The sequence below is a fragment of the Cygnus atratus genome, chromosome 9 (genome assembly GCF_013377495.2).
Source record: "Cygnus atratus isolate AKBS03 ecotype Queensland, Australia chromosome 9, CAtr_DNAZoo_HiC_assembly, whole genome shotgun sequence".
NCBI lineage: Eukaryota > Metazoa > Chordata > Aves > Anseriformes > Anatidae > Cygnus > Cygnus atratus.
In genome coordinates, this window is record NC_066370.1 from 21,692,675 (window position 1) to 21,706,025 (window position 13,351).

Here is a 13,351-nt window from a genome sequence, read left to right on the forward strand (position 1 = left end):
GAGCCTTTCAGGGACTGGATCTGGGGTCAGCCGCGGGTACCCAGTGACCCTGGGCAGAGCACGGGGAGGGCAGGGAGATGAGTGCCACTTCCAGCCCCACTGAGTCCCTCCTGCGCAGCAGTGCATCCCCAGCCCTGCATGCCTAAAGGTGCCAAGTTGCAGCCCAAAACATAGCAAAAAAAAAACAACAAACAAGTGATGCCTGGAAGGGCTCACTCCCCTTAGGGTCCTGCACCAGCACAGCTTCATCGCAGCACCAACACCGTGCTGGAAAACAAGCCCTCTGACACCACTCAGGCCATCTTCCCTCCTCCTGCTGCACTGACAGGATTTTCTGAGCTTTCCCCTCCATTTGTAGGGCAGTGTCGCAGCGGGTTCCTGCTCCGAGGGCTCCCTCGCCGCCAGCCCCGGGGTTAACGGGCGCACAATCCACAATCCCCGCCGCCTGCACAAGCTGGCACGTCCCCGCGCTGCCCCGGCCCGCGGCACCCGCACATCAATGGCAGCACTGACGGCGTCCCCGCGGCGCGCACAACAACCGACTGTGCCCTGCCCCTGATGTAATGGCCACAAGTGTCCCACGGCTGGCACACACATTGTGTGTGCTGCAGGGCACTGCGGGCAGGAGAAGCCGTGCTCAAGGCTGCCCAGGCTCAAAGGCAGATGCTTCCATGGCTGTCCTCCTCCTCCTCTCCTTTTAAATGCTCCCGTCCTGGCTTCGCAGCTGGCACGGTGAGGCGTGGAGCTACAGCATCCTTGGAAGTGGTGGGATTGTCCAACAGAAGCAGACCAAGATGAGCAGACAGACCCCAATCCACCACAACTTGACCTGCAGCCTTGTTTTCAAATTCTTCCCCACCACCCCAAAGCGCTAGGTCGGAGCTCTCCTCCTCTCCTGCTCCACGCAGCAGCCCCTGGCCATTGCTCTTTCCCTGGGCCTGAAGCCCAGCTCACACCAGTTATTTGAACTGAGATAACGTCCCTGGGAACAGATGGGATTCGGTATCAACGTAATTAAATTGCTACAGCCTCTAGTAAGGACAGAGCTAGATCTCCATCTTATAGTTTTAATCAAAGAGACTGACGACCACAGATCAGACTCTTATTTTAGCTCAGAGCATGATGCCTTGTGTACTTCAGCACGCCCAGGCAGTGCTGGGGCTGTACTTCCACTGTCCCAGTGGGTTTCTAACTCTCCCAGATGTAGGGAGTACCATGAACCCCTACCCTGGTGCAAGCCACTGTCAGGAACATTGAAAGAACCATACAGGAGGTTACTCGGGTTTTAAATGTTCCCCCAAAACAAGAGGCACACTGAGCTCCATGGCCAAATCTCTTGTTCTGAATTGTTTAAAAAAAAAACACTTCAAAATCATTGGGAAATCTTTGTCATGGAAAAGCCAGCTATGGAAACACACAGGAAGGAAGGAAAAAGAGAAGGCAGCTTTTGCAGATACTCTGTTATTTATTGTACAGTATTTCACTTAAAGTACAAAGGCATCATCAGTACTCACCAGAATTGTGCTGTAACAGGTGCATTATGTTGAGTTAAAAACGTGCTACTTTAATGATGCAAGACAGAACATAAACTTGTGGGAGAAAAGCAAAGATTTTTTAAAAATGTAAAAATACCTTTTTAGTAACTGATCTGTACAAAGGAAAGAAAAAAGAGAAGGAAAAAAAAAAACCACCATGAGAATGCAGAGATTAGAGCCCTCAAAGTCATTTGAAACTATGTACAGAGGCACTGTTATTTACCGTGTGGTTAGGACTTTGGGTTCTGCTTCCTTCATACTGATGACCGGGGGAGTGCAGGAAATACTGTTACTAAAATGATCAAATCCGTACAAAAGTATTTACAGAGAAAGGCAGAAAAACTTCCCTACTCTTCCGAAAGAGAAACATTTGCCTGGTTGGAGGGTTGCAGCCTTCCTCCCTGCCCTCCCACCCGAACCTTGCCAAATAGCAGTGACCTTGAACAGGGGAAAGCAAAGAGCTGCTGGAGGCCTCTCAACAGCAGAGAAGTGTCTCTCTCGTGTCTGTTTTGTTGCTTTAAACTCTCCTATAACCAGGTGAGCTAGGCAGTAAAATAAAACCCCTAAACCCCACCCGAAGGCCCCGAACCATCCGAGCCATCCCGGCTGCAGGAAGATGGGGCAGGTGGTGAGGATGAAACAGGCAGGAGGGAGGGGTTGGGCTGGCCGGGGCGTCCTTTCTAGAGAAGGGTTGGGACAACGCAGGTGGGGACGGGAACACTTGGAACCACCGGGCAGTGGGGCTGCTTTTCTAAGGTCTTCCCCCGGGGGCCTGGCAGCGGCGCCTGCCAGGAGAAGCGAGTGCAGTGCATGCAGTGCCAGCAGCCAACGCGCCCGGCGGCGGCCGTGGAGGTGCCGGGGACCTTCACACGTGGGCGCTCTTAGCGTGGGTCGGGGAGCTGGAGCCCGAGGCGTAGTAGAAGCGGTTTTCGCCGAAGGTCTGGGCGTCCCCCGAGCAGCAGACGATGACGCAGCCACCGAAGAGGCAGAGGGCAGAGCCGATCCAGCCCGTGTACAGCGAGTAGCCGAAGCTCATGATGGTGGTCTCGCGGTGGGCGCAGACGGGGAACCAGATGGTGGCAACGACGCCGCACATGGCTGGGGAGACAGGAGGGGAGAGTCACTGCAGGCCCGGACCCACACTGACTGCGGGCACACCAGGGGCGCCCAGAAAGCATCCGTCGGCCCCTGACGTCCCGAGACAGACCCACAATATGCAGCTGTTGCTCTGATAACTGTGTGCAGCTTGGCTTTAACCTCCTGCAGCTCGTTTTGGCCCCAGAGCACAGAGAGGAAGCCTGTCCCTGGGCCTGCGCAGTCCCCACGGCGGGACTCAGCATCGCTCTTGGTTTGGGTGCTCCCAGAGCAGGAGGCAGCGTGGGAAGGCCTGAGCTGGGCAGAGGTCGAGAGGGAACAGCAGTCTCTCCCCGACACCAACAAACAAGAAAAACCACTGCTGCTTGACACAACCTGGTACCTTACACGGGAAATGGATTTCTCCCCTAGAACAAGGGAACAGGGTGAGGAGTGAAAGTCAGCCCTGAAGGGGATGCTCTGGAGAGCCGCAGATTTAGGACCACAAAAAGCCAAACACACTGATAAGAGAGGAAAATGTGGGTCTCAGAGTTAACTCCTCTAAATCACTAATTCTGCGTGAACTCATGTGCTACAGCTTCAGCCCATGTCAATCAGCATCACTGCAGTTGTTCTAACTGAATGGCCACAAACATTTACGAAATATCCCAGTGCTTAGCAAGACAGAGCAGGGTTCACAAAATACAGGCAGAAAAATCTGGAAAGCAAATTCCTCTTCCCTATGGAGAATTTCTCTTGTCAAGTGGTCTGACAAACCCAGCAAGGCTTCCCAGAAACCTGTTGAAATGAATAGAAATGGGGCCTTATCCAGGGGGAACATGGTATTCAACCCACAGTCTACAAAGCAGGTTAAAAAATGACTGAGGACTTCAGGTTTTGCTCAGATTTTTCCATGAGAAGCAGGAAGGCTGCTGGGCAGGTGGCGTGTGAGGTAGATGCCCTCCGGACAGTGAAGTGTTCGAATTCAGGACTTTGCAGGCAGCCAGGCTGGAGAGCACAGCGCTTTCCGTGCGTGGTGTGCTCAGAGCATAGAGAAAATACATGCCCTGCATCCTGCTCGTGTCACACCGCTCCTCACCCTCACCGAGGGTCCTTCCTCCATCCTGCAAAGCCCCCGCGTGCAACAGGAGCGGCTGTGTTAACCAGCTCACAGGAGCAGGTCTTAAAACAATACTCCTTTATGGCCGGTACATCTGACAAGAATTAATCCGTCAATATTTACTTGCCTCCGGGACAAGCTGTGCAGGACTCCATCCTTGTGGCTATCAGAGAATCAGAGCAAAACAATAACAGGACTGTGGCAGCGGTACAGATTTCCACTCACCGCGTTAAAAGATAGCTGGGGGCGGTGTCAAAAAGTTAAGGTTGCAAGAGGGGAAAAAAAAGGGGTGAGAGAAAAAATAAAATTGTTTAGTTAGAGCAGAGAACAAACCATAGCTCCTGGCCGGTATAGCAGAAAACCCATCCCCAGTGGCTGCAGTTATTATGACAAAAAATATTTTCTTATGGAAAAGAGGAGAACATTGGAGGATGCTAATAAAGCCAGCAATAATTTTGGGCCTTCTCAAAGCAAGGACCCTGTGGCTTTGGGAGGAATTTTTGGAGAAGGCAGGGAGGGGAGAAGAGCTATTCTGCGTGGGGACCAGTCCTGCTCCCAGCTTGTGAGCCTCCAGTGCTTTAAAACAAAAATGTATCAGATGAGAATCTGCAAAGCATTCTGATGGGCTCCAGACAAAAAGTGCCTTTGTTGTCCAAAATGACACAATCATCTTTTCTTTTTCTGTCAGCAGTAAATATATATATATATTTACGTCCATAGAATATAAGAGCCTTATCTTTTGCAGCCCTCCCCCCGAGACGGGACCGAAGAAAACACTTGCGCTGGGCTGAGAAGAGCTCTCAGGGACACTCGGACAATAGCAGCTCTTGTGCATATGGATCAGCCACATGTGAAAGCACGTTATTTTAATGCTGACAATACTAGGAAGCTGAAACACCAGCCAAGGGCTCTGCAGGGGTGGGTTTGGCCTCTCTGCCTCTGGAGGCTACCAGCTGCTGTCAGTTGCCAGTGATCCCAGTTGCCAGGAGGAGGATTGCCCTGAGACAGTGCTGGGTTTCATTGCTCCGCGTGGATTGGGCACGGTAAATCCTCCTCCGAGGTGTGAAAAGGATGGTCTGGAACTGCGATATTTCATTCAGGTGCTGGGCACAAATTTCGGACTAGCATCACAGAGAAAAACTGAAGAAAAGCTGTTTTGCCAAGGAACCCAAAAGAACTGTAAAAGACATTGTAGGGCATGTTTCAGTGCATTTTATGATAGGCTCCCTACAAGGAGAAGCTGTTTGAGTAGGAGCTGTTGCTACTTCTCTTTTGTGCTAATGCTGAGAGCCTCTGCCTCTCCCTAAAAGAGTACAGATAGCACAGCTGTTGTTGTCAACACAGTCCAGCAGAAAATAAGAGAAGGCCTGCAAACAGAAGAAATGCTTCTTATTAGGCCAGCTAGGTTAGCTGGAAAAAGAGGCTTGTGTTGGGGCACATGCATACTGGAAAGCTCGCCTGCTTTTTGGAGCTCGAGCCTCATGAAAGCCTCTACCTACTGGGGTCACCCATCGCCATCAGCCCACGGGGCCATCAGCAGGCCTGAGTCCTTTTTGGCAATGCTCTTGCTCAATCCATTGAGCTGAATCTCTTAATATTGGGCATTATAGGCATGGTTTAATTAGCCGGTGGAAGCACACATGGACAGGAGGTGGGGAGGATAGAGCACTACAGCCCCAGCTCAAGGGACTGTGAGTCCCTGCCAAATTCCCTGACAGTAAGTTACAAGTTATCTGCAGAAGAAAGAATGCTTCTCTTTCATGGCTGAATTTAATTATCCTGAGTTGCCAACTCAAAGTCAAGATTTCTTTTTCAAAGCAGTTGGTCTTGCAGAATGAAATAATGGATATGCGACTTTTTGTTTCTCTTTTAAAGGCAGTCTTTTTATCTTGATATCTGTGGTTGTACAAATAAATCTCATGAAGTCATTCCAGCTAAATAACATCACAGAACAGCACGGTATCCACTGAGAGTGTTGGAGTTCACGGTCTGGCCTCCAAAAGTGCAAAGCCCTGTGCACAGCACAGCAGTTGTTCAGTGGACCACATGCAGGTCTACGTATTTGCTCTGATGCCAGCTTTCGCTTCTACCTGAGCCACCTGCCCACCTGGGAACGCAGTATGTTTTGAGGCTCAAGTCACAGTTTGAGTGTTTCAGTATAAAGCAATTTATTGGTAGGACTTGATGATCTTGAAGGCCTTTTCCAGCCTAAGTGGTTCTATGATTCTGTGATTTCTTCTAGGGGGAATAATGTGGTTCACAAAGGTCTTTTAAGCTTCCCATAAGACAAAAAAAAAAAAAAGAAAAAAAAAACACTTTCAAACCTTGGCTTTCCTGGGGTAGAGTTCTCTGAGAGAAAGCCATTTCCAGAAAAAAAAAAAAAAAACTATTAATATCATTTATTTAGTACACAATAGTTAATATGGTCACTTTGTTGTGGTAATTCCCAATAACTCACATATTTTCCATCTGGTTTTCAGTCTCTCAGGTCCCTCACTTCCCCTAGGAAAATCACCACTTGGGTACCAGCAAGGGGTCCCCTGAATTAGTATCAACAACACAGGATGGGCCCGGGTTTTTCCATCAACACTAGCATATGAAATGTTTTCATACCAGCTCAGAGCAAACCACTGCTGATGGTTGTTTTCAGCAATAAATCAATTCTCTTGATCAGATAGGATCAAGCAAAGACATAAATACATCAGCAGGCAGGATAGCAGGGTGTGCACACATGTTGCACTCTGCAGCCTGCTATTATCAGTGGACAGAAAAATCAATGGAATATCTGAGCCCATTGTTTTCCTGGCGAGTTTTCAACTTTTTTTTTTTTTTTGGTTCCACACTGTGTTTCAACCCCTTCTTTCCTTTTTAATGGTTACAGTGATAAACTGCCATCCCCTCCCTGAGCAACAAGCGGTGTTTTACCATGGGGCCAACTTCCACGATCACATCCCCACTCTCAATACATCTGCTATGTTTGTGAGTGTTTTTGGATTTGATTTCTTTTAGCCAGACCTCTGGGAGCTGGGTTTGACTTCGAGGAGAAGGATGGAGCCCTTCAGGTTAGAGAGCAAACACTGAAAACCACAAGTGAGGGTTCAGTGGCCAGACGATAAATAAGAACAGTCTAGGAAATAGTGACTTTTAAGTCAGTATTATGCGTTTTGAGGCCTGATACTCATACTTATTAAATGCTCTGGAATGGTAACACCTCGTTTTTCAAACAACAGATCATTAATCAGCTTAAATAATGTCAAAGTCCCCCGAGCTTGGTACATTACTCTCCTTCCAAAGACACTGTCTTGCTAATCAGACTGGAAAAAAAATAAAAGTGTTTGTAAAAATAAATATGGATTTGGGCTGGTTATATTTTTTGAAAAGTTTAAGAGCAAAAGGAACACATTAATTCTTTATCTGTAATCTGACAAAAAGAGCATTATTGTAACTGTGACTAAAACACCTTTGGGTGGTGCAGTTAGGGTGGTGTGGTGCCTCTGCCCAGCTCATGCAGGACATCAGTGGAGTGAGCAAATCCCTTCTGCTGCAGATGCTCCACAACTCACAGAGGTGAAAACAGTGAGAAGACCAAACCTGACTCAAAGGGTATCTGTCTGCCAGGGTCTCTGTAAATACCCACTTGCCATTCTCACAGGATCTGCTTAGTGGGAAAGCCCGTTCTGAGGCGGAGAGGAGCCGTGCGGCTGAGCCTGGCGTGCTGGTGGCCTCACTTCTGCTCCTCCAGCTTGTGGGGCACTGCGGCTCCTCTCCTTCATGCTCTTACATCTGTTCTCCCCACCGGCATTACACCACAGCAGGAGCAGGGCAGGAGGTGGCACACCAGATCCCAAAACCCCTGGTCCACCACCACTTGTTCCTGTATAACTCAATATTGGCACAGCAATTTGTTTGCCACATCTGCTGGTCCTGTAAACCTGTTGCCCTTCTGCTGTAACCCTGTTGCTGCCCTTCAGCAAAGCAGATTTTGGGGCAATGCTCTCAGCTCCACATCTGCAGCCATGCTAAATGGGGCTGATCTACAGCACAGTTCTCCTTGACCGAAACCAAAAATTCACAGTTGTCTGCTACAAAATGCGGCTCTGCTGGCACTCCCCCACTTCCCAGGACTAAGATATCAGGCAGAGCAGACTCCTCCATCTCTAAAATTTCATCCACAACAAGAAAAAACACTTTATTTCTCTGCCAAGACCAAATCTGTGACTCAACGTTTCAGGCCAACGATCAGGGCCATGTTCCCACAGCTCTCCTGCATGGCTGCTCCTGACCGGGATGTCCTGAACAGGCCCTGTCGAGCTGGTGGTAGGATTTCCAACTGTGGCAAGTGAAATGGCACATTGGTTTCACTCTCACTGTGCTTTCCCTTATGTTTCAGACATACTGACTCGTCCTAAATGCTTCCCACCACTGCCTGCCTCATGGGCTCTTCCCCAGCCGGGTACATGCAGGCAGCAGCTCCCCAAGCTGCAGCACCAAATACCTCTTTCATGGCAGCTATATGTGGTGCCCACTTGAAAAAAATAAGGAGAAGAAGAAGAAAAGACGAGGATGATGTCAGCGCTGGCTGCCAGCGAGCGGCAGAGCCGCACAAAGAGGCCACTTTCCCTCTCCCCTCCTCCTCTGCCAAACAAATGGGTAAAAACAAGGCACCGCAGCCTGTTGCTGAGATGATGAGGCCTCAAGAACATGCAGGTGTTGCGTGGAGGACAATGAGCTCCACAGTCTGAGCTGCTCCAAACAATGTCCTCCACGGGCCCCGAGGACGGGAAGAAATTCCCTGGGGAACTCGGAGGTCGGGGGCAAGGCTGGCAGGAGGCAGGGGGACACCTCCGTGCTCTCCCCTATGATGTCCCCACAGAAAAGCACCCCCTGACTCGTGGGCTTCTCCTCCCACAAGGCTCAGCTAACTTTGCCCGGTGCTCCCCTTGCTCATGCCTTGGGTCGGAGCACTTGAGGCCCAGCCCGGCCTAACCCGGCCCGCTTGGAGGCTTGGAGGTGGCACCACGCAGCACCACGCGCGCCTTACCCAGGAGGATGATGAGGATTCCTCCCAGCTGGGAGCGGCGGTACTTGGCGGCTCCGGGCTCGTGGCCCATGCGGATGCAGGGCAAGACCGTTATCAGCAGGAAGATAGCAGGAAGGCCCAGGACGGAGGCGGCGATCATCAGTGCTCGACACGCTTGGACGTACCCTGTTGGTGAGGCAAGGAAATGGGATTTTGATTATTCTGCTCAAAAGGAAGAAAACTTTGGGTGAAGGTTCCTGCCTGATGAGCTCAGAACACGTGCATGGAGCATTGGAGACAGGTTCAAGCCATTGTGTGAATAAATATTGACAGTGAGAGCACAGTACCGTGGTTAGTGCATGAACAGGGTGTTCATGCTCAAAATTTTCCATGGCGTAAGGAGCACTGCCCGGAAAACACAAAGCCTTCCCAGCAAGATGTGGAGACATCATGGAGCTGGGGAATAGGGGAAGGGACAGCAAAGGAAACAGGGAGGAAGGAGTTTTCCTGAATCTCTTCAGCCTTGATTAAACAACTAGAATTTAAAGACTCGGAGACCAGCTTTCTACCACCAGATGAGGTTTGCAGTCAGGCAGAGGAGGGCTGCAGAGCTGAAGACCCAGCACTGAAACACGCAGGTCTGTCAGATACTGCCACCAGGGGATGCTGAGGACCGGGGAAAAGGAGGGACAGCAAGCAGGGTCACGCACCAGGAGTCCAGCTGACCACCAGCACAGACAGAGGAAGAGAAATAACTGCACTTTGTAGAGTTATTTGAGCTCTCACAGCCAAAGCCAAGCTATTCATCTGGGCCCCTCTGGACATCACGGGTTTCCCTGGCCTTCCATCAGTCACCACTGCGCCCTTCCTGTCCCCTGCAGCAGCAGCAGACAGCACAAGGCCGTGAGGGACAACAGGGGCTGTTCAGGGCAGGCTATTTCTACTGGTCTGTAAGGGACTGTGTCAGAACATACTGAGTTCTGAGTACGTATAGCTCTCGGGACAGCCCCCACAGAGTGACAATGCTGGCTCTCTTTCCCATCCTGTTAACAAGATGAAGCTGCCACACGCAGACACGGTATTTTGTGATGCCTCAAAGAATAGCAGCAAATGAGGGCCTCAAGCAAATCCCACCAACATATGGATAAGAGAGCAGCAATGAGGATTTCACTCTTCCTGAAAAGGCAAAGCCCAGGTATAACAAACATTTCATTGATTTTTCAGCAGGAAACTGAACAAAAGAGGTTCTCTGAGGGGTTAAGGGCAGAAAATGAGAAAACAAAGAAGATGGCAATGCCCAGTGTGGTTTCTGTGTAATCAATCTCAATCAAACATGCACACAAACACACCAGTTTAAGGACTTGGCTTAGTCAATGAAAGACTCTAAATACAATTCAGCGAGCAGGCAGAGCAAGGATGAATTTCTCTCTTGGACAGCTATGGGTCTCAGATGAGTTACAAGCAGAAGAATCTTGCTTTGTGATCTGTTTCTGCTGAAAAGAAACGTTGCTTTCTGTTGATGAAAGACTTATTTACTTATTTTTTAAATTTCATTCAATACTGTTTCTTCTGGGCAAGCTTTTTCTCTCTATTCTGTGCTGTATCATGCTGAACAATAGTAGCTATAAGGAAAGTAAATCTACTAAAATATAAGTATACATGCACAGAAAGGAAGAATAGGAGCTGGTCTGAGAGATTCAAAATTGCTGAACACTGTGTAATACTGACTAGGCATTGTATCAGAGAGTATTTCAGAAATAATCTTTCTAACAGCTGTGAAATTATTTCCACAACAGTTTAAACAAATAAATAAGGAAAAATGAATGCAAGCTACAAGGAATGGTTATTTCTGCCTTGTCAGCTTTGGAAGGGGCACCTCTGAAATTCTTGGTGAGGTGTAATCTAAAATGTAGCAGAACAAAGAAACACCACAGAGTTAACAGTAATTTAAATAGATAAAATCATTAGGTAAAATAATTAACTGAACTTACAAGGACAGGATCACACAAAGATGGGTTTAGCTAGCTCAAAAGATGTACTAACACTGATGAAACACCTTGCTTAATGTTTGCTTTGCAGTAAACTAGATGAAAATTACTATATGATTAGAAAGTATCATGACAAATTAAGTGTAGTTATATCTCTTTACTGTCTAAAAGCTCTGTCTTGTGTTAGAACATACCCAAAGGACAAGACCGTCAAGACCAATGACAATCTTTCAGAAGATTAAAAGCCATAGCAGCATTAATAATAGATGCCAAAAGATTCATTATACTCAAAATCATTTCAAGGAATAGATCCTTAACATTTGTAACAGTTCATCATCATCTCAAAGCGAAACTCAAAATACTCTCTTAGATCTCAATATACTATATATGTTTTGTGATACAACTTGGAGATGAGATGTGAAAGGAACAGCAACTGTTTATTAAGGGCAATGATTGATAGCATTAAGTGGATTTGAATAGCCAGAGATAACACGTCATACCTAGGCACGATTAAAACCAGGTAGAACTTAATGGGTATCATGTTAAGGGCTATCACTCAAATTCCTTAGCATACTTAATGGACCATCTTCTGGGCTGGTGAAGTAGAAGGAGCTTCGCCAGCATTTCACTCCAAGGCAGGACCGCACGGAGCAGCGCCTCGGGGCAGGAGGGACGAGGGCACGGATGGGGACACGTACCTGGCAGGATGAGGATGTCCACGAGGGGCTTGCAGTGATAGAGGCCTGTCGCCATGACGCAGTCTGCCCACAGCCCCTTGGACCCCAGCTCGTCCATTTTCCTGCAGGTGGTAATGGTGTAGCCGCACGTCACCACCCAGTCGTTGGTGGCGGTTGCCACCACCACCCCGATCCACCCTATGAAACTGCAGACAAATCCAGCCAGGTGCAGGCAGGTGGCCACCATGTCGACGACGCCCTGGTCTCACGAGCTGGACCCGAGAGCAGAGGCAAAGCTTTGGCAGAGCCGGCTGCGGAGCTGTGAGGGGCAGGGCAGGATGCGTGCTGCTGGGACCTGCCGCCAGCTGGGAGCGGGAGGGACTGGGCTTTGGTGGGAAGAGGTCCCCGAGCACACACATCGGGCTGCCTCTGCCCAGCTCCCTCCCTGGGAGGGGTCAGAGCTGCCTCCAGCCCCACAGCGCATGGGAGGAGCAAGGGGGGAGCCCCAACTTCTGCCAGCTCATCGCAGGGAGCTGGAGGAGGAGGAGGATGCGGACAGGGGATGCAGAATTGCCTCCGCCAGTGCTCAGACGACAAAACAGGCTACTTTCTTCACGTGCAAGCAGCCTGGCTGCTGAAAATTCAGGCTCGAGATAAAAATCGAAGCAGTGTTTTTGAGCTGAGGACAAACAATCACACTTCTGTCTCTTCATGGAAAAATAAGGCAAGAAACGTGGTGGACAGAGTTACCCGAGAGATGGAACTGATCGTCTCCCCAAAGCCATCAGCACTCCTGCAGTAAATGCACATAATCGGTCCTGTTTCTTTTCTGATGTTTTCAGTAACTGCAAAACATAAAAGACCCATCTCTGCGTTCTCTCGTGCCTGAGGTTCCAAAAGTCTTAATTAACACTCTCAGAGTCTTAAGTTTGCTTTCGGCAGCACCTTACTTCCATTTTTAAATGCTAACATTTAGAATAAGTTGTTTTTTACTCAGACTCATTATGGGTGTAACTTTTAGCCTATTTCATGAAACGAAGAACAGCCCCTTTCCAAATGTCAGAAGGAAAAGTTCACAGACAATTCTGTATCTGCAGAAACAGGCAGTCATGCTATTTTCCCGTTTTCACTCGTATTTTTGCAAACACATTTATGATACTGGACGCCAACACATCCCTAACGAAATTTCATCAGTGTGCGTCCACCACAGCTTCTGATTTTGCAGAGGGCTTGGATTTACACGGAAAAAAAACGTGCCTGGGGAGACCACTAGCGGAGTGCCTCCAGCACTGCATCGGGCAGGGGAAAAATCAGATGAAAAATACAGAACAGTGACTTTGATTCATTCCTGTGGCTGTTAATGAAACAGAAATATTGGAAGCCACACTCCAGGATTAGTAAATCGTGAATTAAACATATCCTGCTCTCAATCCAACAGTATTTTTCCTGTTCCATAGCAAACAAAGTAAAAACCACGAACAAGACCATGCAGAGCCTTATTTTTCACATTCCTGAGCATCACAATTCAGGAACACAAGGCCACAGCTTTGTTTTATCACAGCCTCATCTGAACACTGTAGTTACTGCCTAAACAGTACCACAGGGCTGAAAACCACCTTTGAAGAGGAGCTTTTATAATAAACACAAATTTAATGGTTGCTTTTGCATTATATCATTGCCTACACTCCTTGTCATTTCATTTTCTATGCCTGGTTAACCGTATTTTTGTGAAGCCACGCTGCCTGCTGTCTTGCTATTGACTTCCTTGATGCTTACTGCTGTTATTTATGTCCGAGTGCCATCTCCACATTTTCTAGGGGTTGGTTCTAGGTGGATTTAATCTTTCCCTCAAAATACATTTGCTCATTTGTTATTCAGGAGATAAACGTCATCTCTCGAGTGAAACTAGTATTGTTCCACTTCTTGGAAGGCACGAT

At 48.5% G+C, this 13,351-nt stretch overlaps 1 protein-coding gene across 1 annotated transcript; it reads right to left on the bottom strand.

Annotated features, from left to right (window-relative positions):
• Nucleotides 1-2,400: 2,400 nt before the first annotated feature.
• Nucleotides 2,401-11,661, bottom strand: CLDN11 (claudin 11). The gene is made up of 3 exons (XM_035557316.1): nt 11,436-11,661; nt 8,771-8,935; nt 2,401-2,633 (listed from the first exon to the last, which is right to left on the bottom strand). The coding sequence occupies exons 1-3, from the start codon at nt 11,659-11,661 to the stop codon at nt 2,401-2,403; spliced, it is 624 nt and encodes a 207-aa protein (XP_035413209.1).
• Between the last annotated feature and the right edge of the window lie 1,690 nt (nt 11,662-13,351).

Bases quoted from the DNA above. Each gene is read 5' to 3' on its own strand.
- CLDN11 (XM_035557316.1), bottom strand. From the start codon at position 11,661: ATGGTGGCCACCTGCCTGCACCTGGCTGGATTTGTCTGCAGTTTCATA. The intron at 8,936-11,435 runs GTACGTGTCCCC...CCTCACCAACAG, and splicing joins GGACATCCTCATCCTGCCAG to GGTACGTCCAAGCGTGTCGA. The intron at 2,634-8,770 runs GTAAGGCGCGCG...CTGTCTCCCCAG, and splicing joins AATCCTCATCATCCTCCTGG to CCATGTGCGGCGTCGTTGCC.